The sequence below is a fragment of the Chiloscyllium plagiosum genome, chromosome 31, assembly GCF_004010195.1.
Source record: "Chiloscyllium plagiosum isolate BGI_BamShark_2017 chromosome 31, ASM401019v2, whole genome shotgun sequence".
In the NCBI taxonomy this organism is placed as follows: Eukaryota; Metazoa; Chordata; class Chondrichthyes; order Orectolobiformes; family Hemiscylliidae; genus Chiloscyllium; species Chiloscyllium plagiosum.
In genome coordinates this window covers 1,902,719-1,927,771 of record NC_057740.1, presented here as the reverse complement: position 1 = coordinate 1,927,771, position 25,053 = coordinate 1,902,719, and the positions used below count along the sequence as shown (strand labels likewise).

Here is a 25,053-nt window from a genome sequence, read left to right as displayed (position 1 = left end):
TCACTGCTTGAGTCCTCCATAGTGCCCTTCTTCAGCACAGCTGTGATATCCTCTGACCAGTAATGCAACTCCTTCCCCTCTTTTACCTCCCTTTCTCTCCCACCTGAAGCATCTATGTCCTGGGATGTTTTGTTAGCAATCTTGTCCTTCCCTCAACCAAGTCTCAGTAATGGCAATAACATCATAACCCCAGGTACTATGGGGGAGAAGCAAAAATAAAATAAAGTACCTACTTTGCTCCTCCAAACCTAAATTACCAAGTTATGACTTAGCAACTCTAGTTGTAGTGTGTTGACTGGCAAACAGTATGACATTCGCAATCCCTCACTTTCTTAAAGTTGAATGATAACATGCTACATTTGTGTTCAATAATAGAGAAGATAAAAGAGACATGGACAATATGTAATCCATCCAAAGGTTAGCTATTTCCTGTACCAAAAATTATTCTCTTTATTAAAAATTTCAGCATGTCTTGAATCTGACAAGGTACTTATTTCTCAGCCTCAGTTGCTATTAGAAAATTTTGGTGTGCAAATTGGCATAGGTAATTCAGTGTAGGTGGTTCAAAGTCAATACCCAGCATAACTGAAAGGTAGGTGATATGTTCTGAAATCACAGTTTCCTATGACAATGGTATTCCACTGATTCAGTTTATCATTCTCACCTCAGTCGCAAGATCTAGGTTCAAGTTCCACTCTCTGGCTTGAGCTCACAAACTAGGATGACAGTCCATCGTGGTACTGAGCAAGTGCTTCGTGGTTAGAGTATCCTTTACTCAGTAGTCCTGAAGAACATCCCACTCGAATCCAACCGATCTGTCACCCTATGTTTCCCATGGCCAATCCACCTAGCCTGCACATCCCTGGATACCATAGACAATTTACCATGGCCAATCCACCTAACCTGCTGTCTTTGGATTGAGAGAGGGAACCAGTTTACCCAGAGGAAATCATGCATATATGGAAAGAATATGCAAAAGCCACACAATGCGGAGGCTGGAATTGAATCTGGGTCCTTTGTGTTGTGAGGCAGCAGTACTAACCACTGTGCCACCACAAAGTTCCAATTGAATTGACTTTCTCCATGCTTTTTCAAGTGGTGCATTCCAAATCATCATAACTTATTACATATTTTTTCTCTAATCTCCTCAAATTCAGACCTTAAACATTCTTCCTTGATTTACCTCCCCTTCAGTCTATGGAAAAATAGAACCCCTATGTATTTAATCAAAATCCCTTAATTTTAAGATCTCTATTAAATTTCACTTTGACTTTCTGTCAGGAAAATTGTCCCAGATTCATTAGTCTTGCCCCTCATCCCTGATACCATTCTCGTAAATCTCTTCTGGATTCTTCCCTCGTCTTAATAGAAAAGGAAGGAATTAATAGCTGTACAATTCACAAGGAGTGGTATATGAATAGCAAGGGTTTGGAGGGATATGGGCAGGTGGGACTAGATTGGGTTGGGATATCTGATCGGCATGGACGGGTTGGACCGAAGGGTCTGTTTCCATGCTGTACATCTCTATGACTCTGAGTAATGGGCTGAATGCTTTTCAAGTGATGGAATATGTCATCAAAATTCTGCCAGGGCCACTCAGCTACTGACCTCAGTACAGCTTTGGTTGATACATGGAGAAAAGAGTTGATTTCCAGAGTTAAGGTGAAAGTGATTGCTTTTGATATTAAGACAGCATTTGACCAAGTATGACATCAGGAGCTCTAGCATAACTGGAGTCTATAGGAATGAGGAAAGCTGGTCAGACACCTGGCACATAGGGACATGGTTGTGTTTGTTGGAGGTTAGTTAATTCAGCTGAAGAACATGTGCATGAGTTCTGAAGGGTATTTTCGAATCAACCTATTCTGAGATGTTATTACACACCCTGGAGTGGATTGGACTGGAGCCTGCGTTTCTTAGCTTATAGATAGGGAGACCACTACTGTACCACAAAAGTCCAAGTGTTCCTAAAGGTAGTGTCCAATGCCCAACCAACTTCAGCTGCTTCATTAAATGACCTTTGGATCATTATGATAACAGTTGGGGCCAATGCTCCAATGTAATGGGGTAATGTCCAAATTGGTACCAGACAATTCAAGTTCTGACAAAAACCTAGCTGGATAGATCATTAAAATTTTCTATTTTCTATTTGTTACTAAACTGATTTTTTTGTTGCTCAGTGTTGCAGTCTTTGTTTTAACAAAAAAGGGCAAAAGTTTATTAATGGAAATAAAGATAAACAAAGAAAAACTCTATTCCCTTTCATCAAAGATTTCTGAACAAGCACACACTATTGAACAGAAGCAACAGCTTTATTTCTAAATGAGTGCATGCTGGTACAGCTTACAAGCATTGTTACAGTTAGAAGAAAATCTAGTGCTGAACCGCAAGACCCCTCCCAACCAAACAATTTTCAGCACAGGCTGAAAATGCAAGTCTGGAAAATTATTCCCCTCAGCCCACAGGTTAATTACACGGGAGTTCTGGACAATGTCCTCTCAGTTGGAATTATGGTGTTATGTTTTTAAAAACTAATGTTAGCTCTAAGCATAGACAAACCCATGTGTTTACTTGGAATTCCAAGAATCCAAACTGCAGTAAACAATATTAAAATACACACAAATCTCTATTTCATCACAATAGGTCAGAAGTGGGGGTGTTCACTGATAATTACATCATTCCTGTTCAGCACCACTCTTGATTCCTCAAATACTGCAGCAGTCTGTGTCCAAATGTTGTGTGCTGTGGACAATATCCAGGTTGGACTGACAACTAGCAAGTAATAGTCACACCACACAAGTGTAGGTTAATTAACGAGAGTATCTAGCCACTATCCCATGACATTCATTGATATTACCATCTCTGAATCCCCTAGTATCAACAATCAGGAGTTTACTATTCATCGAAAATGAATGGACTAATCAAGTATTCTTGCTACAAGATCATGTTGGAAAGTAGGAATCCTGTAATGAGTATCCCTCTACTTGAATCTCTAAAGTCTTCCCATTATACACACAACAAAAGTCTAGAATATTTCCCATATGCTTGGATAAATGCAGCTTCAGCAGCACTCAAGAAGCTTGATGCCAACCAAGAAAAGTTGCTTTCTTGATTGTCGCTACATCTGCAAGCATTTAAATCCCCTGCCACTGATGCTAAGTAACACTAGTGTGTACCATATAAACTACAGAAATTCAAGGCAATTTTGCAGCAACTTCCAAACCCACCACTACTATCCAAAAGAATAAGGACAGCAGATATATGCGTCATACACTGCAGGTTTCTTTCCAAGCCCCTTACCATCCTGACTTATATTGCTGTTCTTTATATTGCTGTGTTGAAACCCTGGAATTTCCTCCCTAAAAGCATTTTGATTCAACTGACACCAAATGGATTGCAGCCATTCAAGAAAGCAGCTCACCATAATTTTCTTGAGCAGCTAGGATGGACAATAAATGTTGGCTGAGCCAGTGACACTAGCATTCCTGGAATGGTAAAAATAAAAGCAGCTTCATGAACTGTCGGATCATTCTCAAGTGTCATTGGTGAGGAAACTGAGGCATTGATTGTAAATACATTAATTGGCATTTGGGAAAGTGTTGGTTAAATGAAAATTTGTATTTTCATTTTGGTTTCTTTGGAAGAATAGATGGTTGAGGCTAATATGGAGGTGTCTCTCTCTCTCCCTCTCCCTCACACTCTCGCTCTCGCTCTCGCTCTCGCTCTCTCTCTCTCTCTCTCTCTCTCTCTCTCTCTCTCAAGTATGTTGATCCATTTTGTTTTTGAGACTGGAGGAAAGTATAGTGGTCTGTTTAGGGTCAGCGTTGAGACTGCTCATTTTATACAGATTAATATCCTGGATTTGAAATTACAATGTCTTTTCAAAGTTTTTCCGGTGAACAGTAGCACGAGTAGAGTCACTGTTTATCTTCTATCTAAGAATTATGTCCACTTGGTGTCACGTACATACACCGTCGTGACTGAACAGGCTCATTCTTGCCCTGCACATGTGTGATTATATGAAACAGGATGTTCCTGAGGTCGTGGTGAGAATGTGTATCTGGTATAAGCATGTAGGGAAAGATTTCATTTCTGAGTTTTGTGAAACCAAGAGGTTCAACTGAGCATGACTCAGATCAGATAAGAACTTACCCTTGCCTCCAGCACCCCATTGTTAAGTGTAATGGGTTAGCAAGGTGGAAAAACTGTCATTCTGTAGAGCTGTTTAACAATATTGGAAGCATTCAGTATGTGAGGTCAGATTAACAAGGTGCATAAGTATTCATTATGTGAAGCTAGTTATTCATTGTGTAACAGCAGATGGCATAATCTTTACTGATTTGTAACAGTCACTCAATTAATATTAATGTTGCTTTCTCTGGATGCTCCTCCTTATAAATGACTATATAGTTCATTGAGAAACTGCTGTTCCAGAGAAGACCATGAACTTGTGTCTCTGTGCATATAGCTGATCATCTCTCTCTCCCTCCAGGGCCTGGAATAAAGATGAAAGAAATAAAACTATACTGTGTCTCTGAGTGTTTCACTTAGACTGAGGGGCCAAGTGGGACAACAATGGCATCCAAAATGCAGGACTTGCTTGCTTCTCTATTTCTCTGCTGCTGTACCTCATCATGAGAGAGTTTGGAACATGACAGATCAGTGTTGCATGACACTGGTCCAATTTTGAAGGCATCTTTAACATTCAGACTCCCACACAAACCAGTTGCAGCGACATCATGAAGTAATTGCAAGATTGTCATAAAAATTCTTAGACATCCAAATCGCTGGTAAATAGTCCACAGACCTTACTAAGTCAAATCTTTAGGTCAACTAATGCAATCGTTCCTTATTAGAAATCTGCAAAATTATGGGGCAAGCTTTGATGTTTGCCATTAAGTTAAAATGCTCAGATAGCCAGCATTGAAATGATCGTCCAAGAGACGAACTGTACTGAAATAGTTCTTTGACTGTGATCTCATGAGATTCCTCTGTGTGAGTACACGCACGTGTATACACTGGTGGGGTTGGGTTTGTGGTGTATGTTGTTTCAATGTTCTTTCCAGTGTTGACAGATGACATTGTTATCCTTAAGAAGAGAGTTACTACTCTCGGTGATGCAAATCTTGCCCATTTGACCTTAGTCTATAGATGGCCCTAGTGACTTGAACAAATCTTTGCACTTTGTAACAGTCAACAGACTGTTTGATTTCTTGGGCTATCTATCACTTTGGTCTTTTATGTTCCAGATTTGTCTTTAGACATGAGGAAGGTTGAATTTGAATGCTGAGTACAGGGTTAAAGACAAGATTCTTGGCAGTTTGGAGGAACAGCGGGGTCCATGTGCATAGATCCCTCAAAGTTGCTGCCCAACGTGGTAAGGTTGTTAAGAAGACACATGGTGTTTTGGCTTTCATTAACAGGGGGATTGAGTTTAAGAGCCATGAGGTTTTGCTGCAGCTCTATAAAACCTTGGTTAGATCACACTTGGAATATAGTGTCAGTTCTGGTCGCCTCATTATAGGAAGGATGTTGATGCTTTAGAGAGGATGTAATGAAGATTTACTAGGATGATTCCTGGATTGGAGGGCTTGTCTTATGAAGAGAGGCTGAGTGAGCAAGGGCTTTTCACAATGGAGAGAAGAAGGAAGAGAGATGACCTGATAGAGGTTTACAAAGGTATTGAGAGGCATGGGTAGTGCAGATAGCCAGAGACTTTTCTCCAGGGAAGAAATGGCTGTCGCCAGGGACCATAATTTTAAGATGATTGGAGGAAGGTATAGGGGAGATGTCAGAGATGATTCTTCATGCAGAGAGTGGTGGGTGATTAGAATGCACTGCCAGTGGTGGTAGTAGAGTCAGAGACATTAGGGATATTTAAGTGACTGCTGAACCAGCACATGATGGTAGTAAATTGAGGAGTGTGTAGTTTAGGTTGATCTTAGATTAAGATAAATGCTTGGCACAGCATCGTAGGCCGAAGGGCCTGTACTGTTCTATGCTCTGAGTCTTTAGCCATTGTATACTGCCTCCTTGAGTTCCAACTTTGTTTTTCTGCCAATCAGTGAAAGTTGGATTTTTTTTTCCCCAGAGGACCACATATAGTTCTGCATTGTTTTCATGAGAATAGTTTTAGTGACAGTGATACTTGAACCCAATGGTTGGATGCAGGTTCTGGTGCAGCTAAATTTAATTCATTCCTCTGTTCAGGAATTGAATTTGGTGCATGGAGATTTTCCAGATTAGTTGTGTGCTGCTTCTGGAATTCCACTTTTCAGTTGGGCTGCTTTGGGACTAAGACTTTATTCATGCTTTAGGTTTTTGATTCTTTGAAATGCCCTTGTGCAATTGAAAGTTCATCAATTGAACAAGATGATCTCAGCAGGCCTCAGACTCTCTCATTGATCTAGTGATGCAGTTAAATATTTTGACTCAAACAATGACATAATGGAAAACGTGCCAGTGCTTTGGCTTAGGATGTGGTTTTGTTTGCTGTAATGATGACCTCCTGAGCGCAATAAGCGATGGGCAATAAATGCTGTTCCAGCCAGTAATCCCCACATCCCACCAGAGAAGGGAAAAAGAAGTCTCATGAACTTCTGTTTCCTTGGTCACATAGATGGTGATTTCCCTTGCCTGGAGATAACAAAAGTCTATATTTTTGAGGCACTGTTTCCAGCACCTTCCCCATTTTCTGCCCTCTTGGCAAATTTTCTTAAAAGGATTTGGTAAATGGACCATGGTAGAAGCCTCCTTGTGACTTTCTTTGAACTTTGAGGTACCATTGCTGTCGACAAAAGTTTTGCAGGTCAGAGGTCAGATCTAGGTCACCAAATTGTGCCGTGGTGACTGGGACCACTTTGACATTGCAGCCTCTTCCACTGGTAATACAGTTTTTCGCTGCTTCTGTTCTTATGGTCTTCCTTTCACCTGGTACCTCCCTTGACCTCAAATAGATCAAGGGATCGCTGGGGTGCACAAGCCTCTCCATCATATCAGGTGTCAATCCATAGAAAATTTATCTGTAAGTGTAATAGGTGATGAGAGTAATAACAAATTTCAAATGGATATATGTTGGTAAAATGAGTAGACAAATGGCTGATACTTCATACTGATAGTAAATTGTAATTCCTTTTGGTATGAAGTGGGGCACAATATAAACTAAGGAATGTCATCTTAATTGCGATGCAGGATCAGGTGAACCTGCTGTGTATCTACACAAATGTTTGTAGTTGACAGAAAAAGTTACCATTGATAGAATGGAATTTACTTGATGTATAGAGTACAAAGCAATTAAGATCTGCTGAACTTTTATAAATCAGCAGATTTATGAGATGGAATATTGTGTTCTGTGCTGGACACAGTTTTAGAAATGATTTCATGGCCTTGGAGAAGGTGCAAAGAAATTAGCCAGAATGGTTTTCGGGATGTGAAGCTTTAACCTTTTTGGAAGGGTTGACGAAGTTGAAGGGGTTCTTGCAGCAGGCTTTGGAGACCTTTCATCGGTGTTCAAATTTACAGCTAGTTTTTTTTTAGTAACTGTGAATGACTATTTGCAATCCCAGAACCTTAAGTAAGTAATGGATACAGCTTTAAAAAGAACAAAGGTTCATGTTGAATCAATGTTTACCAGGTAATTCATCTCTAATGTCTTTGTTGCAACAGTATTAGACATAGATTCATTACGTTCATAGATTCCATCAGAATTGGATGCATATCTTGAAGGGATTTAATTTGCAAGACTGAGGATAGAGAGCAAAATAGCGAATTGGTTGGATAGCACTTTAGAGCCAAAGAGATGTACAGCACAGAAAAAGACCCTTTGGTCCAACTCAGCCCTGCTGACCAGATATCCTAATCTAATCTAGTCCCATTTGCCGGCACTTGGCCTATATCCCTCTAAACCCTTCCTATTCATATACCCATCCAGCTGCCTTTTAAATGTTGTAATTGTACCAGCCTCCTCCACTTCCTCTGGCAGCTCATTCCATACACTCACCATCCTCTGTATGAAAAAGTTGCCCCTTAGGTCCCTTTTTTAAATCTCTCCCCTTTCACCCTAAACCTATGCCCTCTAGTTCTGAACCCTCCCACACCAGGGAAACAACCTTGTCTATTCACCCTGTTCATGCCCCTCATGATTTTATACACCTCTATAACCCCTCCACCTCCGATGCTCCAGGGAAAACAGCCCCAGCCTACATAGCCTCTCCCAATAGCTCAAATCCTCCATCTCTGGCAACATTGTTGTAAATCTTGGAGAGGCACTAAACTTCTGGGTTGAAATTTCTTCTGTACTATAGCATTCTGGGATCAGTGAGGCAAATGGAAGATCTAGTTTTTTTGAGAAATGAAAAATTGTGAATAATGTCAGCTGAAAAGACCAAAATCGTATGAAAATAGCACACATTAATGATGTGGAAGTTGTAAGTGCAGCAATATTGAACTTAAACCAAAAGTACGTTAGCAAGGTGCAATGGTTGCACCAGTTGCAAGTGGCCTTGGAACTCCCTCCAGATCTGTGATTTAGCAAAGGGTCTAAGCTCTAAAAGTCAACTTACCTTTTTCCCCAGTGGCCATGCATCTGTCCAATATCTTAAACAAAGTTGAGAGTATATGCACCATGTGAAGTCATCAATTTTTTTGATATCACAGGACTGTGGACTGTGCAAGAGATACATTAAAATATGGTTTCAGAAACTTGTAATGAGTTTAAGTAGAACAAAGTTAGGAGACGAATAATGAAGACGGTGCTTCCTCGATTTAGTTAAAAATCACACAACACCAGCTTATAGTCCAACAGGTTTAATTGGAAGCACTAGCTACCGGAGCGCTGCTCCTTCATCAGGTGGTTGTCCATGGCAACTAGTGGAATTGAAAAATGAATGAATAATATAGATTTGAAAACTAGTCTCAATAACGATGACCCCCATGAAACTATCATTGTTTTTCTGCCAAAAACAATATGATCACTAAGGTCCTTTAGGGAAACTTTGTTTACCCCAGTCCAACACCGGCATCTCCAAATCATGACTGCCCTCTATTTAGGGTCATGAGCTGAGAGGCAATAAGGGGTGCCACAAGGCTCTGACCAAGTTAAAACAGCTGTACTTCTGTCAGTTCTCATTAGGAGTCAACAACTTTCAAACCTCAAACTGGAATCACATATGGAAATAGTTTGGGAAACACTGGAGTAAGGGCTTAGTGAAAGTGACAGATGAAATCACAGCATTGTCAGTGAACAAAGCCATTTGGTCCATCATGATTACTGATTCTGTTACCTCGTAACAATCTCCTGCCTTTTCCCCATATCCCTATATGTCCATTCTTTCCCAGTAATCACTCAATGCCCCCTCAAATACTTCTGAATCTGACTCTCCCTCACTTCCGGGCATGCATTCCACACTCTAATGTCATTGTGGAAATGTTTTTTCCTCACATTAGCCTTGCTTCATTTGCACATTACTTTACTTTAAATCCATGGCCTCTCATTCTGTTTTTCTTTTTCAAGAAGGAGCAGCTTCTCCGTATCTGTTCTTCCCAGATGGCTCATGATTTTGAAAGCCTTCATCATCATCATTGAATCTGCGCTCAGTCGCTTTTCTCTCCAGGAATAGAGTCCCTGCAGTGTGGAAACAGGCCCTTCAGCCCCACAAGTCCACACTGATCCTCCGAAGAGTAATCCACCCTGACCCTGAGGCTGGAATTGAACCTGTGTCCCTGGCACTGTGAGGCAGCAGTGCTAACCACTGAACTACCATGCTTGACAGTCCTAGTTTCTTCGTCTAGCCTCTTATCTGAAGTTTCTCAGTCCTGCCACCATTCTTATGAATCACTTGTGCACTCAAATTCCTTTTACGTCTTTCCTATAATGTGGTACCTAGAGATGTACACAATATTCCATCTGAGGTTTTACAAATAATGGTTACAGGTTCAACATCACCTCTTTGCTCTTCTCTTTTATGCCTCAGTTCATAAAGCAGAGAACACTATGCTAACTGAGCTGTAGCTACCTGTCCTATTTTCCATGTGCTCTGCATGCATTCACTGCTGCTGCTTTCCCCTTTAGAATTATACCCTCTTTGTTTTGTTATCTTTCAATGTTCTTCTGACCTCAGGGGACCACCTCTCACTTCTCTGCATTGAACCTTATCTACCACCTATCCACCCACTCCTCCAACTTGTCAAGATCCTTTTGGAATTCCACAGTTGAGTTCTTCGAAGTTTAGTGTTATCTGCCAACTTTGAAATTGACTCCTGCATACCAAGATCCAAATCATGAATATGTTATCAGGAAAAGCAATGGTTACAATAACAAGGCTTGGGAAACTCCATTACAAACCTTACTCCAGTCTGAAAAGTATCCATTGGCCAATATTTTATAATTTCCTTTCAGCCAATTTTGTATCCTTGTTGCTATTGTCCCTTTTGTGCCATGATCTTTAACTTTTCCTTAGAGTCTGTTGTGTGGCAGTGTATCCTTCTGGAAATCTGTGTATGCCACGTCAAGAGTGTTACCCTCATTGGGCTTTTCAGTTACCCCTTCAATGTGGCAGGCTGCAGGAAAATCAATGTCTCACAATGTACAAGGTAAAGGAGAAAGTGAGGACTGCAAATGCTGGAGATCAGAGTCGAGAGTATGGTGCTGGAAAAGACCAACTGGTCAAGCAGCATCCGAAGAGCAGGAGAATTGACCTTTCAGGCATAAGCCCTTCATCCAGAATGAGGCTTGTGGGTCAGGGCTGGGTGATAAGTGGGAGGGTTTGGGGGGAGGTAGCTGGGAAAGTGGCAGGTGGATGAAGGTGAGGGAGAAGGTGATAGGTCAGAGGGGGCAGTGATTGACAGGTCCGGAGGGCTGTGCTGAGTTGGAGGCTTGGGACCGGGATAATGTGGGGGGGGGGAGGGGAAATGAGAAAGCTGTTGAAATCCACATTTATCCCAGGTGGTTGCAGGGTCCCAAGGCAGAATATGGGGCGTTCCTCCTCCAGGCGTCAGGTGGTAATAGCGGTGGAGGAGGCCAATGTGCAGGGTACAGTTAGGTTACACAATAAATGATCCAAAGGCCAAGGGAATGATTGGAGTCTGTACTCAATGGAATTTAGAAGATGAGGCGAGACCTTTTTGAAATTCAGAATACTGAGGACCTGGATAGAGTGCATGTGGAGAAGACTTTTCAATAAGTAGGAGAACCATAAGTAGGAGAAGCGAGGACCTGTGGGCACAACTTGAAAATGAAGGTACAGCCTGAGGTGAGGAGGGATTTCTTCAGCCAAAGAGTAGTTAAACTGTAGGACTGAATGCTGCAGAAGGCTGTGGAGGCCAAGTCACTGAGTGTACTTAAAACAGAGATAAGTTCTTGATTAGTAATGTGATAAAACGTTACAGGAGAAAGGCAGGAGAATATCAGCCATCAAATGGTGGGGCAGACTAAATGGGCCGAATGGCCAGATTCTGCTCCTATATTTTATGGTCTTGTGGTCTACATTTGTCCAAGTGATTGTTAATATTATCCAAGGATTTTATTTCTAAAAGCATTTCAATCACCGAGGTTAAACTGAATGCCCTGCAATCATTGGGTTTATCTTTAACACCATCTCAGTATTCAAGGATGATCATTAATCCAAAATTTCTGGATTTAGTTCCCTCAGGAATGCATCCCAACAGGATTTGGTGACTTGGCAACTTTAAGTACGGCAAGCCTTTCCACTAACAGTTTTATCAGTTTTTATCAGTTTCCAATATCTTAGTTACCACCTCTTTCACTTCAGGCATAGCCACTTCCTTGGCAAACATATGCAAAGTACAGAGGAATTTTGAGTATCCGATGGACGCAGGCAGGGAATTGTTTTTTGTTCAGTTAATCGAATTCCAGATAATTGAGTGCCGGATAACATAGCTTAGCTAAGCATCGGGACCTTGCAATCTTGCCGGATAATCTGATATTCGGTTAATCGAATACTGGGTAATCAAGGTTCCTCTGTACTCATTTAGTACTTCAGCAAAGCCCTTCTGGTTCTAAATTGATTCTGATTCTCATGCCTCCTCTCTCAAATTGTCTCCCCTCTCTATGATTATAGACATGTGGGTTAATTTCATGTTGGTTATTGGTTGATTCTCTCATTTCCATTTTCACTTGATCTGTGAGCTTTCCATGCCCTTTTTGGTTCTCATTTGTATTATCAAATGAATATTTGTAATATGTCCCCCTTTTCTTCATCTTACACTTTAATGTTTTTTGAGTTTTGAGTTTGATAATCCAGCCCTTCTGCCTGCTTATCTTCACCTGCCATCTCACCAGCATTTGCCATATTCATTTAGCTACAGTGTAATGTTTTGCCGAGCATATCTCCATCATCATCATATTTCCAGTTACTCTACTGTCTTCCCAGGGTCTACTACTTATACGTATATTTATTATATAGAATCGTAGAGATGTACAGCATCGAAACAGACCCTTTTGGTCCAACTCATCCATGTTGACGAGATATCCTAAATCAATCTAGTTCCAATTGCCAGCATTTGGCTCATATCCCTCTTAAACCCTTCCTATTCAAATAACCATCCAGATGCCTTTTAACAATTGCAGTTGTACTAGTCTCCTCCACTTCGTCTGGGAGCTCATTCCATACAAACATCATCCTTTGTGTGAAAAAGTTGCCCTTTAGGTCCCTTTTAAATCTTTCCCCTCTCATCTTAAGCCTTTGCCCTCCAATTTTGGACTCCCTCATCCAGCCCTATTCATGCCTCATGATTTTATAAACCTCTCTAAGGTCACCCTCAGTCTCTGATGCTCCAGGGAAAATAGCCCCAGTCTATTCAGCCTCTCCGGATAGCTCAACGCTTCCAACCCTGGCAATGTCCTTGGTAAATCTTTTCTGAATCCTTTCAAGTTTCACAACATCCTTCTGATAGGAAGGAGACTAGAATTGCGCAGTGTTCCAAAAGTCGCCTAACCAATGTCCTGTACGGTGGCAACGTTACTGCCCAATTCCTGTACTCAATACTCTGACCAATAAAGGCAAAGCATACCAAACATCTTCATTATCCTATCTACCTGCGACTCCACTTGCAAGGAACTATGAACCAGCACAACAAGGTCTCTTTGTTCAGCAACTCTCCCTGGGACTTTACCATTAAGTCTATAAGTCCTGCCCTGATTTGCCCTTCCGAAATGCAGTGCCTCACACTGATCTAAATTAAACTGCATCTGCCATATCTCGGGCCCATTGGTCCATCTGATCAAGGTGCCGTTGTAATCTGAGGTAACCACCTTCGCTGTCCCCCCTACACCTCCCATTTTGGTGTCATCTGCAAGCTTACTAACCATAACTCCTATGTTCACATCCAAATCATATATATAAATGACGAAAAGCAGTGGACCCAGCTCCAATCCTTGCAGCACACCACTGGTCTCAGGCTTCCAGTCTGAAAAACAATGTTTCACCACACTTTCTGTCCTCTACTTTTAAGCCAGTTCTGTATCCAAGTGGCTAGTTCTCCCTGTATCCCATGAGATCCAACCTTGCTAACCAGTCTACCATCCTCACTTCCACCTTGTTGAATGCCTTACTGAAGATCACATCCACTGCTCTGCCCTCGTCAATCATCTGAGATTTTTTGAAGAAATAACAATCAAGTTATTGTGACATGATTTCCCCCACACACAGCCATGTTGGCTATCCCTAAACAGTCCTTGTCTATCCAAATACATGTAAATCCTGTCCCTCAGGATTCTTTCCAAGAACTTGCCTACCACTCATGTCAGGCTCAGTGGTCTATAGTTCCATGGATTTTCCTTACCACCCTTCTTAAATAGTGGCACACGTTAGCCAACCTCCAGTCTTCCAACATTTCACCTGTGACTATTGATGATACAAATATCTCTGCAACGGACCCAGCAATCACTTCCCTAGCTTCCCACAGAGTTCTAGGGTACACCTGATCAGGTCCTGTGGATTTATCTTCCTTTATGCATTTAAGACATTCAGCACCACCACCTCTGTAATGTAGACATTTTTCAAGATGTCACCATCTATTTCCCCACATTCCATATCTTCCATGTCCTCCTCCCACAGTAAACACTGATGCAAAATACTTGTTTCGTATCTTTCCCCATCTCCTGCTGCTCCACGCATAGGCTGCCTATTCTCTCCCTAGTTATCGTTTTGTCTGTAATGTATTTATAAAATCCCTTTGGATTCTCCTTAACCCTGTTTGCCAAAGCTATGTCACATCCGGGTTTTTAGCCTCCTGATTTTCCTCTTAAGTATACTCCTCCTGCCATTATACTCTTGTCAGGGTTCACTCGATCTCTGCCATCTATACCTGACATATGCTTTATTTTTCCTGACCAAAACGTTATCTAGCATTCCCTACACCTACTAGCCTTGCCGTTCACCCTAACAGGAACATACTCATATTTTATATCACACTATAACACCTGTCCATTTACTTCCTCTCACATTTAGGCCCAACCTCTCCTTTATGTATTTCCATATACTGCAAACCAAATGTAACGCTGTTCCATTAATATATTTTTCCTATCATTTTTGAGTTGTGGGTTCATTAGCAAGGCCACTATTTACTCTGCATCTCAAGTTGCCCTGAGATGGCGGTGGTGAAATGCCTCCCTAAAGTAGTTTGAGAACATCTGAATCCTTGACCAATCCTCATATGGCAAGCCCTTCATCCCTGAAATCATTTTTATAAACCTCCTGTGAGTCCTATCCATGGCCAGTACATCCTTCCTCAGATATGGGGCCCAAATCAGATTGGGAAATACCAACACTGAAATGCAAATTCTGTAATGTGATTGCAAAATGTTTTTGAAGAGGTAAGAGGAGGTTGGTTAGGGCAATTTGTTGGTACGGTAGGTAAGGACTTCCTACGTTTATTTGAAGAGGGTGTTGCACAATAAGCTTTGCGCAAAGTTGAAAGCCATGAAATGAGAGAGATGGCAGTGTGGTTACAAAATTGGCTAAGTTAGAGAAAATATCTGTGGTGCATGATTGTTTTTCACATTAGATAAAGCAAGTCAGATTCCCTGGTGTTGTACGCTAGGACCACTGCTTTTTATGCTATAAATGACTTGGACTCAGGTGTATAGGGCGCAATTTCAAATTTGAAGATGCCACAAAAGTGTTGTGGGAACATTGAGGAAGCTGGTGAACTTAAAAGATAGGATAGTAAAATGGGTACACTAATTAGAAAAGTGATATCATAGACAAAATGAGAAAAGAAAATATAAACTACAATGGTAAAGGGAATGCAAGAAAATGATGTGTTTGCTCAAATCCATGAAGATGGCAGGGTGTTTAAAAAATCTGTTAAAGCATTTGTTGAAAGGTTTTTTGAATAGATGTATAAATACGAAATCAAAGACTGGTTTGGCCAAAACTGAAGTATCTCCCATTTTGGGAAAAATGTACAGGCCTTTGAGGATGCAGAAAAGGTTTATCATTGTTTCTACTGATAATAAAATTCTGTTACATGGGTATAGATTTGAGTATCTGCAGTTGTTTTAGAGCAGCAAAGCCTAACAGAAGAGCAGAGGAAAGGTTACACTGTCCTCAGATTTTCCAGCAATTTCTATTTTTGTCTCCAATTTACAGCATCTGTCGTTCTTTTGGTTTTTAACAGAAAAATTGGTGGGATGTCTAAAATCTTGAGGTCTGTTGACAGTAGAGAAATTATTCCAGTTGTGGAAGCCTGGAACTTTTTTTAAAGTGATTGACGAAAGAACCAAAAAGTACATGAATTGTTAAGACCTGGAACATACTATCTGAAAAGGTGGTAAAGACAGCTTTTCCATGACTTCTAAAAAGAAATTAGAACTTAGATTAAGTACTTGGAAACCAACAGCAAAATGATTGAGGGGTCTGGGTTGGGACGAGAGGGCTGTTTATGTGCTGTAGTCATTCCATTATTCTAAAAGATGTCACAATGAGATGCTGCACAGACCATTGTTCGACTTGCCTTATTGTAGAGTATTGAATCTTATTCATCAGAGACCTGAAAAATGAGCACTAAAGCAAAAGCAAAATTGTTATGCCTGGAATCTGAAGTAAAACACTGGAGCTTGCTCCCATGCTGACCTTTCTGTATTTGACTTACTATAGTGCATCAGTCAACTCAACACAAACTTGAGGGCAGCACCTTATCTTTAAACCTGACACACCTCAGCTCTATGGCGAGAACATCTGAGTTCAGCCTCTGCTTGATGTTTTCTTTTAATTTTTATTTGGCTGTGTTTGGTCTTATCTCTTGTTGTGTTCAGATGTTTGTTGTATAGCCTTTCATATGTCATTTAAGAGCAATCTTTCTTTCTTGCTTTCTTCCTTTACTATACCCATTAGCAGTGTCCGTAGTTGTGGCATTGTGAAATTTTTTACTAACTTAAAACAAGGGATGGCCATTCAGCCTTTTGAACTTAGTTTACCATTTAAGAAGATAATGGCTCATCTAATTTGCATTAGAGAGGTCATCATCTTTGTCTGATGACCTCTTCTCTCCTCCCCAACTTAACAATAATATATCTACCTCTGCCTTAAAAGTACTGTGCTTCTACCACTTTGAAAATGGTCAAGGGAGATCCAGTAGATGTAGTGTACCTGGACTTTCAGAAAGCTTTTGATAAAGTCCCACATAGGAGGTTAGTGAACAAAATTAGGGCACATGGTATTGGGGGCAAAGTACTAACTTGGATTGAAAGTTGGTTGGCTGATAGGAAACAAAGATTAGTGATAAACGGCTCCATTTCGGAATGGCAGGCAGTGACCAGTGGGGTACCACAGGGATCAGTACTGGGACCGCAGCTTTTTACAATATATATTAATGATATAGAAGATGGTATTAGTAATAACATATTAGCAAATTTGCTAATGATACTAAGCTGGGTGATCGGGTGAAATGTGAGGAGGATGTTAGGAGATTACAGGGTGACCTGGACAAGTTAGGTGAGTGGTCAGATGCATGGCAGATGCAGTTTAATGTGGATAAATGTATGGTTATCCACTTTGGTGGCAAGAACAGGAAGGCAGATTACTACCTAAATGGAATCGATTTTGGTAAAGGGGCAGTACAGAGAGATCTGGGTGTTCTTGTACACCAGTCAATGAAGGTAAGCATGCAGGTACAGCAGGTAGTGAAGAAGGCTAATAGCATGCTGGCCTTCATAACAAGAGGGATTGAGTATAGAAGCAAAGAGGTTCTTCTGCAGCTGTACAGGGCCCTGGTTGAGACCACACCTGGAGTACTGTGTGCAGTTCTGGTCTCCAAATTTGAGGAAAGACATTCTGGCTATTGAGGGAGTGCAGTGTAGGTTCACGAGGTCAATTCCTGGAAAGGCGGGATTACCTTACGCTGAAAGACTGGAGTGACTGGGCTTGTATACCCTTGAGTTTAGAAGACTGAGAGGGGATCTGATTGAGACATATAAGATTATTAAAGGATTGGACATTCTGGAGGCAGGAAACATGTTTCTGCTGATGGGTGAGTGCCAAACCAGAGGACGCAGCTTATGAATACGGGGTAGACCATTTAGGACAGAGATGAGGAGAAACTTCTTCACCCAGAGAGTGGTGGGTGTGTGGAATGCTCTGCCCCAGAGGGCAGTGGAGGCCCAGTCTCTGGATTCATTTAAGAAAGAGTTGGATAGAGCTCTCAAGGATAGTGGAATCAAGGGTTATGGAGATAAGGCAGGAACAGGATACTGATTAAGGACGATCAGCCATGATCATATTGAATGGTGGTGCAGGCTCGAAGGGCAGAATGGCCTACTCCTGCACCTATTGTCTACTGTCTATTTGTTGTTTAATCTTTCTACATATGGGAAATCCTGTTTGTTCATCCTGCCCCTTCCACTCATCCATATCTTAACTAAAGGTAGAAATTTTAAAAGTTTTCATGAAAGGCTCTCATAAACCTGAACCTTAATTGACCTTTTCTCCACAGGTGCTGTGTGACCTGATAAAAATTTTGCGGTGTTTTTGTTTTGATTTCTGGGAAATTATTTTTGCGAATCACTGAAATTATGACTGTGAAATTGGACGGACATTTTGGAAACAACGTGTGGAGTTTGGACAAGATGAGGCATAATCAAGAGGCTGACTTATGAAAGATTGTATGATTTGAGAGAGTAATTAGGTGCTATGTTAATTAAGTTATCCAGGCTGAGCAAGAGTAGTGTCAGCACCATAGTCAATTAACAACCAAGAGGGCTTGTCAAGGCCCAGTAGTTTTGTGTTCTGCATTTTTAGGGTAGGGGAGTGGACTGTGTGTCTCTACTTCATGGGGTGCAACCCAAAATTATTGTCCTGATGATTACAAGATAAAAAGCTTTAGTAAAATGTATTTTCCAGAAATATGCATACTTATTGATTTTAATGTATAGGTACACAATCCTTTATATGAAATCCTTGGGGCCAGTTGTTTTTAGGAGTTTGGAATTTTTCAGATTTCAGAATAAATGAAATTTTCACAGTGAAATAAAAAGGTTACTGAACAGCAAGCCCACATGTGACTAGTACAAGCGCTGAGACACAATTGATGCCTGCCAATGCTGGGCCACATCGCAACGTCACATCTGAGTGACGTGGTTTGAGTGGGTGTGGAGTTGGGTCACCTGTTTGTACGCCAAACAACCTTGTTATGTTGAAGAAAACTTCACGAGAAACCCTAAGATTTGGGAGCTTTTTGGATTTCGGTTAAAGGATTGTGTACCTGTAATACAGTTATCTCAAAGAGGAAGAGCTGGTTAAAGCTTATGGTTAATAATAACAGCAGATCGATGGAATTTGAATTAAGTAAAAATATGGAACTTACGGTCTAATTATAATAATAGTTATTCCTCTAAACAACCCAAAATGCGCACGCATACCCACCCACACAGATGTGCGGAACAAGGTTTAGAGAAGGACATTTTTTTATTGCGGCAATTCCTGAATTGGGGGAGCTGTTTTAGTTAATAAAGATTAGTTCTTGAAGGAAGAAAGGGTAAGCTGTGGAATATGGCTGATTTGGTGATTTAGCATGCCCAGGCATGTCACTAGATGTTGACAATGGAGTCTGGGGTTTTGGCAGATACAGCTTGCTCAGGAAACAGTATCAAAATGTATTCCAAACATTCCATTAAGAGGAAAGTCAGACTTCACACTAAACTCACAATCAGAATGTTTCAGAAAGATGGAGAGATGAGCTGAGAAGCCCTTTGCAGTGTTCTCCCAAATAAGAAAAGTGATGGCCTAGTGGTATTATCACAAGACTGTTCATCTAGAGACTCAGATAATATTCTCAGGTCCTGGGTTCAAATCCAATCAGTAGAGTGGTGGAATTTATTTTCAGTAAAAATATGGAACTCAGTCTAAATATGACCATGAATCCCCATTTCTTCAACTGTTGGAAAATCCCATCTCATCCACCAATGTGTTTCAGGCAAGAAAATCTGCCATCCACAGCAATGTGGTTAACTCTTACCTGCTCTCTGGACAGTTAGGGATGGGCAACAAATGCTGACCTAGCATTGCTGCCCTGGGACTGAATAAAAACTGAAACGAAGCAACTTTCAACCAAGTTACAAAACACATAGGCAGGTGATTTCTGTGAAGTGAGCCGATCTAATTAGCTGAAGTCATGAGATTTTCCTGAGCCCTTTTTGAAAAGTTCCAATGTTTCAATTACCATGTCCTTTTTTAAGAAAATGTGCACAGATTTTGAAATAAATGATTTTTCCTACAATCCCTTCAAAACTTAAGACCTTAGAGAAACATTAAATGTGAAACCCTTACACGATATCTAGCAACAGAGAGACAGCTGAGGCTGGAACAGGTTCCCGTGACATTCTTCACCCAGAGAAAGGAAGAGCAAATCAGAAGTTCCCAAGATGATAAATGCAACAAAGTGGAGGAACATGACATGGTTGACCATTGTTGAGAAAGAAAAAAGGCATGGCACTTATCCCAATGAAGGAGTAGAAAGCTGGTGTAAATGAGACAATAGAGGTTTAAGTGTTGGAAATCATTCAAATGACAGAGAATGGGTTGGGACTTCTGTCTGCAAATTTCAAAGCCTTGAATGGATTTCTGGGGCAGTCCCCTTTGATGTTTCAACTGGACTGATGATTGAAACAAGAAGCATATGTCCAAAGACATACTGGTTTCATTAAAGCTGAATATTACTCAAGTATTTATCTTCAAATTTGAGGTAACCCAAGCAAAAAATTGTGGAACTTTCTGGAGGGTTGGGATGCATGTATACTGCTTGTACCTTTGTAGGTAAAAACAAGGACTGCAGATGCTGGAAACCAGAATCTAGTTTAGAGTGGTGCTGGAAAAGCACAGCAGGTCAGGCAGCATCCGAGGAGCAGGTAAATCGACGTTTCGGCCAAAAGCCCTTCATCAGGAATGATGCTTGTGCCTTTGCAGCCTACCCTGATCCAGCAAATGATCCCATCTCGAACTTGAGTTGTAGTTAACAATCATGTCTGTGGCAGTTCTGGTCAACCACTCTTCTGTAAGGTTGTCTGTTAGAATCCTGTTCCTTGGAGTTTAGAGTCGGCGATGAATACTTTCAAATTGCATTGGTATTTGAGTCACTCAGATTACTCATTGCTGCCCCGATGCACTTGTTTCATATTTTATATTTTCCTGTCATTGGTTTAGTATTGGTAGCTGTTATGGTGCAAGGCAACTTTCTTTATCATCAGTGAAATGTGCCATGTATTCAATTCTAAATTGTCTATTAGAAAATCTGTTTATCAAAGCAAAGAAGTTTACCCAACGTCATTGACACACTTTTATTGTTACTCAAAGGTTGTCTTCCCTGTTTCTCTTTCTGTTTTCAGTTTAGTTCACTCTCTTCAATTAAATCTTATTTCTTTTCCTGTATGTACTTATAATACAATACCCGAACTTATTCATTATTTTTCCTTTCCTTTGACCTTAACAAATAAAAGGTCACAGTTCATCAGTGGCCCAGAACACACCAAGTCATGTTTTGACACTGCTAGCTGCTTAATTACTGGGTCAATCATGAAAGATTCGATGCTCATGTTGCCCTCAAGTGTGCATAAGGTCTTAACAACGAAAGAGAATAGTTGAGAACTTTGACCAAATTTAGATTGTTTCATCCTATCTACTTAGCCTGATATATTCACCCTTCTCTGCTTCCTCTCCTGTCCTCCCCAGTTTCCTTTCCAAGTCGTTGTCCATGAGTCCAATCCTTTGATCACATTAAGCTCTACTGTTACCACCTGATTTCCTTCCCTGACCAACACTTCTCCTCTCCCAAGGTGGTAGGTTAAATGGAACCCACTCTTCAACTGTTCACTACCTTGCAACTCTGCTGCCGTAGGATTATACAGTGAAGAAGAAGGTGGCTTATTGGCTCATGTTAGGTTCTTTTACTTTTGAGATTCTTGCACACTTGATGCAACTGCAACACGTCAACTTCTATGAACAAGCAACCAAATTTATTAAGCACAGTACAGTACAAGCCTTCTGGAGGAACCTTTGACATGCCTCAGAGCTTATGGGGTCGTGGCAAAAGCTATCACTGAACAAAAGAAGCAGTCTTTATATTATACCAAGCTCTCAACATCACAGTTAGTACTGCTCACAAGACAACCCCCAGCCACTCCCCCACAGTCACATGCCACTCGAGATACAATGCAGTGACCACAGCATCTCCAGAAACAATGAAGTGCAAATCATCCCTTATTGGTCAAATCTGTTGCAAATAGATTTTTGTAACTAAGGGAGTAGTCAAATTCCAACTGTAATGTTGTTCTTGATTTCTGGATGAAAATCTAAATCATCCCTGAATGGCAAGGAAATGGCTGTGTAAACCTCCCACATTCCATCTATAAGACAAAGATACGCCACCTTACCACAGCACATTTAGCAGCAGGAAGAGTGGGAGCTTGGACCAAGGGTCTGCCAGGAAAAGTGAGTCACTAATTTAAATCTTTAAAAACTTACCTCGAGCGTCAGAGCCCTCCATTTCTGTTTTCAGCAGCAGGAAGAGCGGGATCCTGGACCAGGCACCTGCCGGGAAAGGTGAGTCACTAATTTAAATCTTTACATCTGACATCAGAGAGCAGAGGTTTCTGGGAAAGGAGGGACTTTGTTTTTTTCCCTCAGCTATGTAAGTGACTGTTTTCTAAACCTGAGACCATACCCTTGTAGCGCCTCCCACCCATCCACCACCTCTAACTGTAAATACCAGGGACAGATCAGGTAAGCTTCTCTTCCTTTTTTACTTTCTGATACGGGGACTAGCTCAGATGGCAATGCAGAGAGAGGAAGGTTCCTCCTGCATGATGTGTGAGGTGAGGGACACCATTAGTGTTCCATCCAAGTACATCTACAGGAAGTGCACCCAATTCTTGCTCCTCCAAGACCGCAATAGGGAACTGGGGCAGGAGCTGGATGAACTCTGGATCATTTTGGAGGCAGAGTCTGTGATAGATAAGAGTTACAGGGAAGTGGTTACTCTGAGGCATGAAGAAAGCTGCATTACTGTTAGAAGGGGGGAAAACAAACAGTCAGTGCAGGGATCCCCTGTGGTCATTCCCTAAAACACAAGCATACCATTTTGGATATTGGTGGGGACGACTTACCAGGGGCATGCATTGGAATGCAGGTCTGTGGCACAGTGTCTGTCCCTGTGGCGCAGAGTCGAAGGTGGGAGAGGAGGACAGTGTTAGTCATTGGGAACTCAATAGTTAGAGGGTCAGATAGAAGATTTGTAGGGAAGGAAAGAGACTCACGGTTGGTGTGTTGCCTCCCAGGTGCCAAGGTCTGTGATGTCTCTGACTGTGTCTTTGCGGTACTGAAAGGAGAGGGTGACCAAGCCCAAGTTGTGGTCCACATACCTATCAACAAAATAGGTAGAAAGAGTGATAGGGATGTAAGGCAGGATTTCAGGGAGCTTGGGTGAAAGCTGAGAGTTGGAACAGAGTTAACAACTCTGGTTTGTTACCCTTGCCATGTGATGGTGAGGAACAGGGAGAGTTATCAGCTGAACATGTGGCTGCAGGGATGGTGCAGGAGGGAGGGTTTCAGGTATATGGATAACAGGGACTCATTCTGGGGAAGATTGGACCTCGACAAACACGACAGTCTTCACTTGAACCAGAGGAATACTGATATCCTGGGTGGGAAATTTGCTAGTGCTATTTGGGTGGGCTTAAACTAGCTCAGCCGGGGAATGGGAATCTATGGTGTAGTTCCAGTGCACAGGACGATGTGAGTAGAGAGGACATGGACAGGATTTTACAGTCACAGGAATGTGCTGGCAGATAGCAAGCTGGTTTGACGTGTGTCTACTTTAACACCAGGAGTATCCAGAATAAGGTAGGTGAGCTTGTAGCATGGATAGGTACCTGTGACTTCAATGTTGTGGCCATTTCGGAGACATGGATGGAGCAAGGTCAGGAATGGATAGTGCAGGTTCCAGGGCTTAGGTCTTTCATTAAGATCAGGGATATTGGTAAAAGAGGGGGAGATGTGGCTTTGTTAGTCAAGGACAGGTGGTTGAAAGAACTTTTGACGAGGACTAGTCTACTGAGGTGGTGTGGGCTCAGGTTAGAAACAGGAGTGGAGAGGCCATACTGCTGGGAGTTTCTTATTGACCTCCGCAAAGTTCCAAGGATATAGAGGAGCGGATTGGTGAAACTATTCTGGGTAGGAGTGAAAGGAACAGGGTGGTCATTATGGGGGGACTTCAACTTCCCTAATGTTGATTGTGGAAATGCTATAACTCTAGTACGTCGGATGGATCAGTTTTTGTCCAATGTGTGCAGGAGGGTTTCCTGACACAGTATGTTGAAGGGCTGACGAGGGGAGGCTACACTGGATCCAGTACATGGTCATGAGCCAGGCCAGGTGTTGATTTCGTGATAAGTGAGCACTTTAGAGCGAGTGACCATAATTCGGTTACGTTTAGTTTAGTGATGGAAAGGGATAGGTACATGCCACAGGGCAAGGGCAATTATAATGTGATTAGGCAACACTTACGAGGCATGGAATGGTAGCAAAATGCAGGGGGTGGGGACAATAGAAATGTGGAGCTGGTTTAAGGAACAGATATTGTGTGTCCGACCCTGTCAGGCAGGGAGAAAGTGATAAGGTAAGGGAACTGTGGTTTATTACAGAAATTGTATCTCTTGTTAAGCGGAAGAGGGAGTCTTATGTGCCGTTTAGGCGAGATGGTTCAGATGAGGTGATGGAGAGTTACAGATATTAGCGAGGCAGGATTTAAAGAGAGTGTTAAGAGCAAGGAGGGGTCATAAGCAGTCTTTAGCAGGTAAAATAAAGGAGAACCCAAAAGCTTTCTATAGGTATGTGAGAAATAAAAGGATGACTAGGGTAGGAATAGGGCCAGTCAAAGACAAGTGGGAAGCTGTGTGTGGACCCTGTGGAGATCAAAGAGATGCCAAATTAATATTTCTCATCCCTTTTCACTAAGGAAAAGGGAGAATATTGTAGAGGAGAAAACTGAGATATGGGCCATTAGACTAGAAAGGATTGAGGTTAGTAAGGAGGAAGTGTTATCAATTCTAGAAGGTGTGTAAGTAGCTACGTCCTCTGGGCAAAATGGGATTTATCTGAGGATTCTCTGTGAAGCGAGGGAGGAGATGGCGGAGCTTTTGGTCTTGATCTTTGAGTCGTCATTGTCTTAGGTTTAGTACCAGAGGACTGGAGGATTGCAAATGTTGTGCCCTTGTTCAAGAAGGGCAATAGAGATGACCCAGGACATTTCCATCTCTGATCTCCAGCATCTGCAGACCTCACTTTCTCCCCATATTCCTCCAAACCCTTCCCATTCATATACCCATCCAAATGCCTCTTAAATGTTGCAATTGTACCAGCCTCCACCACTTCCTCTGGCAGCTCATGTAATTATAGACTAGTGAGTCTTACATCTGTTTTAGGAAAAGTTTTGGAAAGGATTGAGAGGGAGGATTTATAATCATCCAGCAAGCAACAACAATTTGATTGGAGATAGTCAACATGGTTTTGTCCACGGCAGGTCAATAGACAATAGGTGCAGGAG

At 41.6% G+C, this 25,053-nt stretch overlaps 1 protein-coding gene across 2 annotated transcripts in view; it reads left to right on the top strand.

Annotated features, from left to right (window-relative positions):
- crsp7 (cofactor required for Sp1 transcriptional activation, subunit 7) overlaps positions 1-25,053 on the top strand; it is a 164,502-nt gene that overhangs the window by 121,418 nt on the left and 18,031 nt on the right. The window contains exons 1-2 of one of the 2 annotated variants that reach the window (XM_043720801.1): positions 690-737; positions 22,009-22,052. The exons of the other annotated variant lie outside the window; for it this stretch is intronic. Of the exons in view, the coding sequence (XP_043576736.1) occupies positions 722-737; positions 22,009-22,052 (60 nt within the window). The 5' untranslated portion in view covers positions 690-721. Of the gene's footprint in view, positions 1-689; positions 738-22,008; positions 22,053-25,053 lie in introns of those variants that run through there. 2 annotated transcript variants of the gene reach the window in all.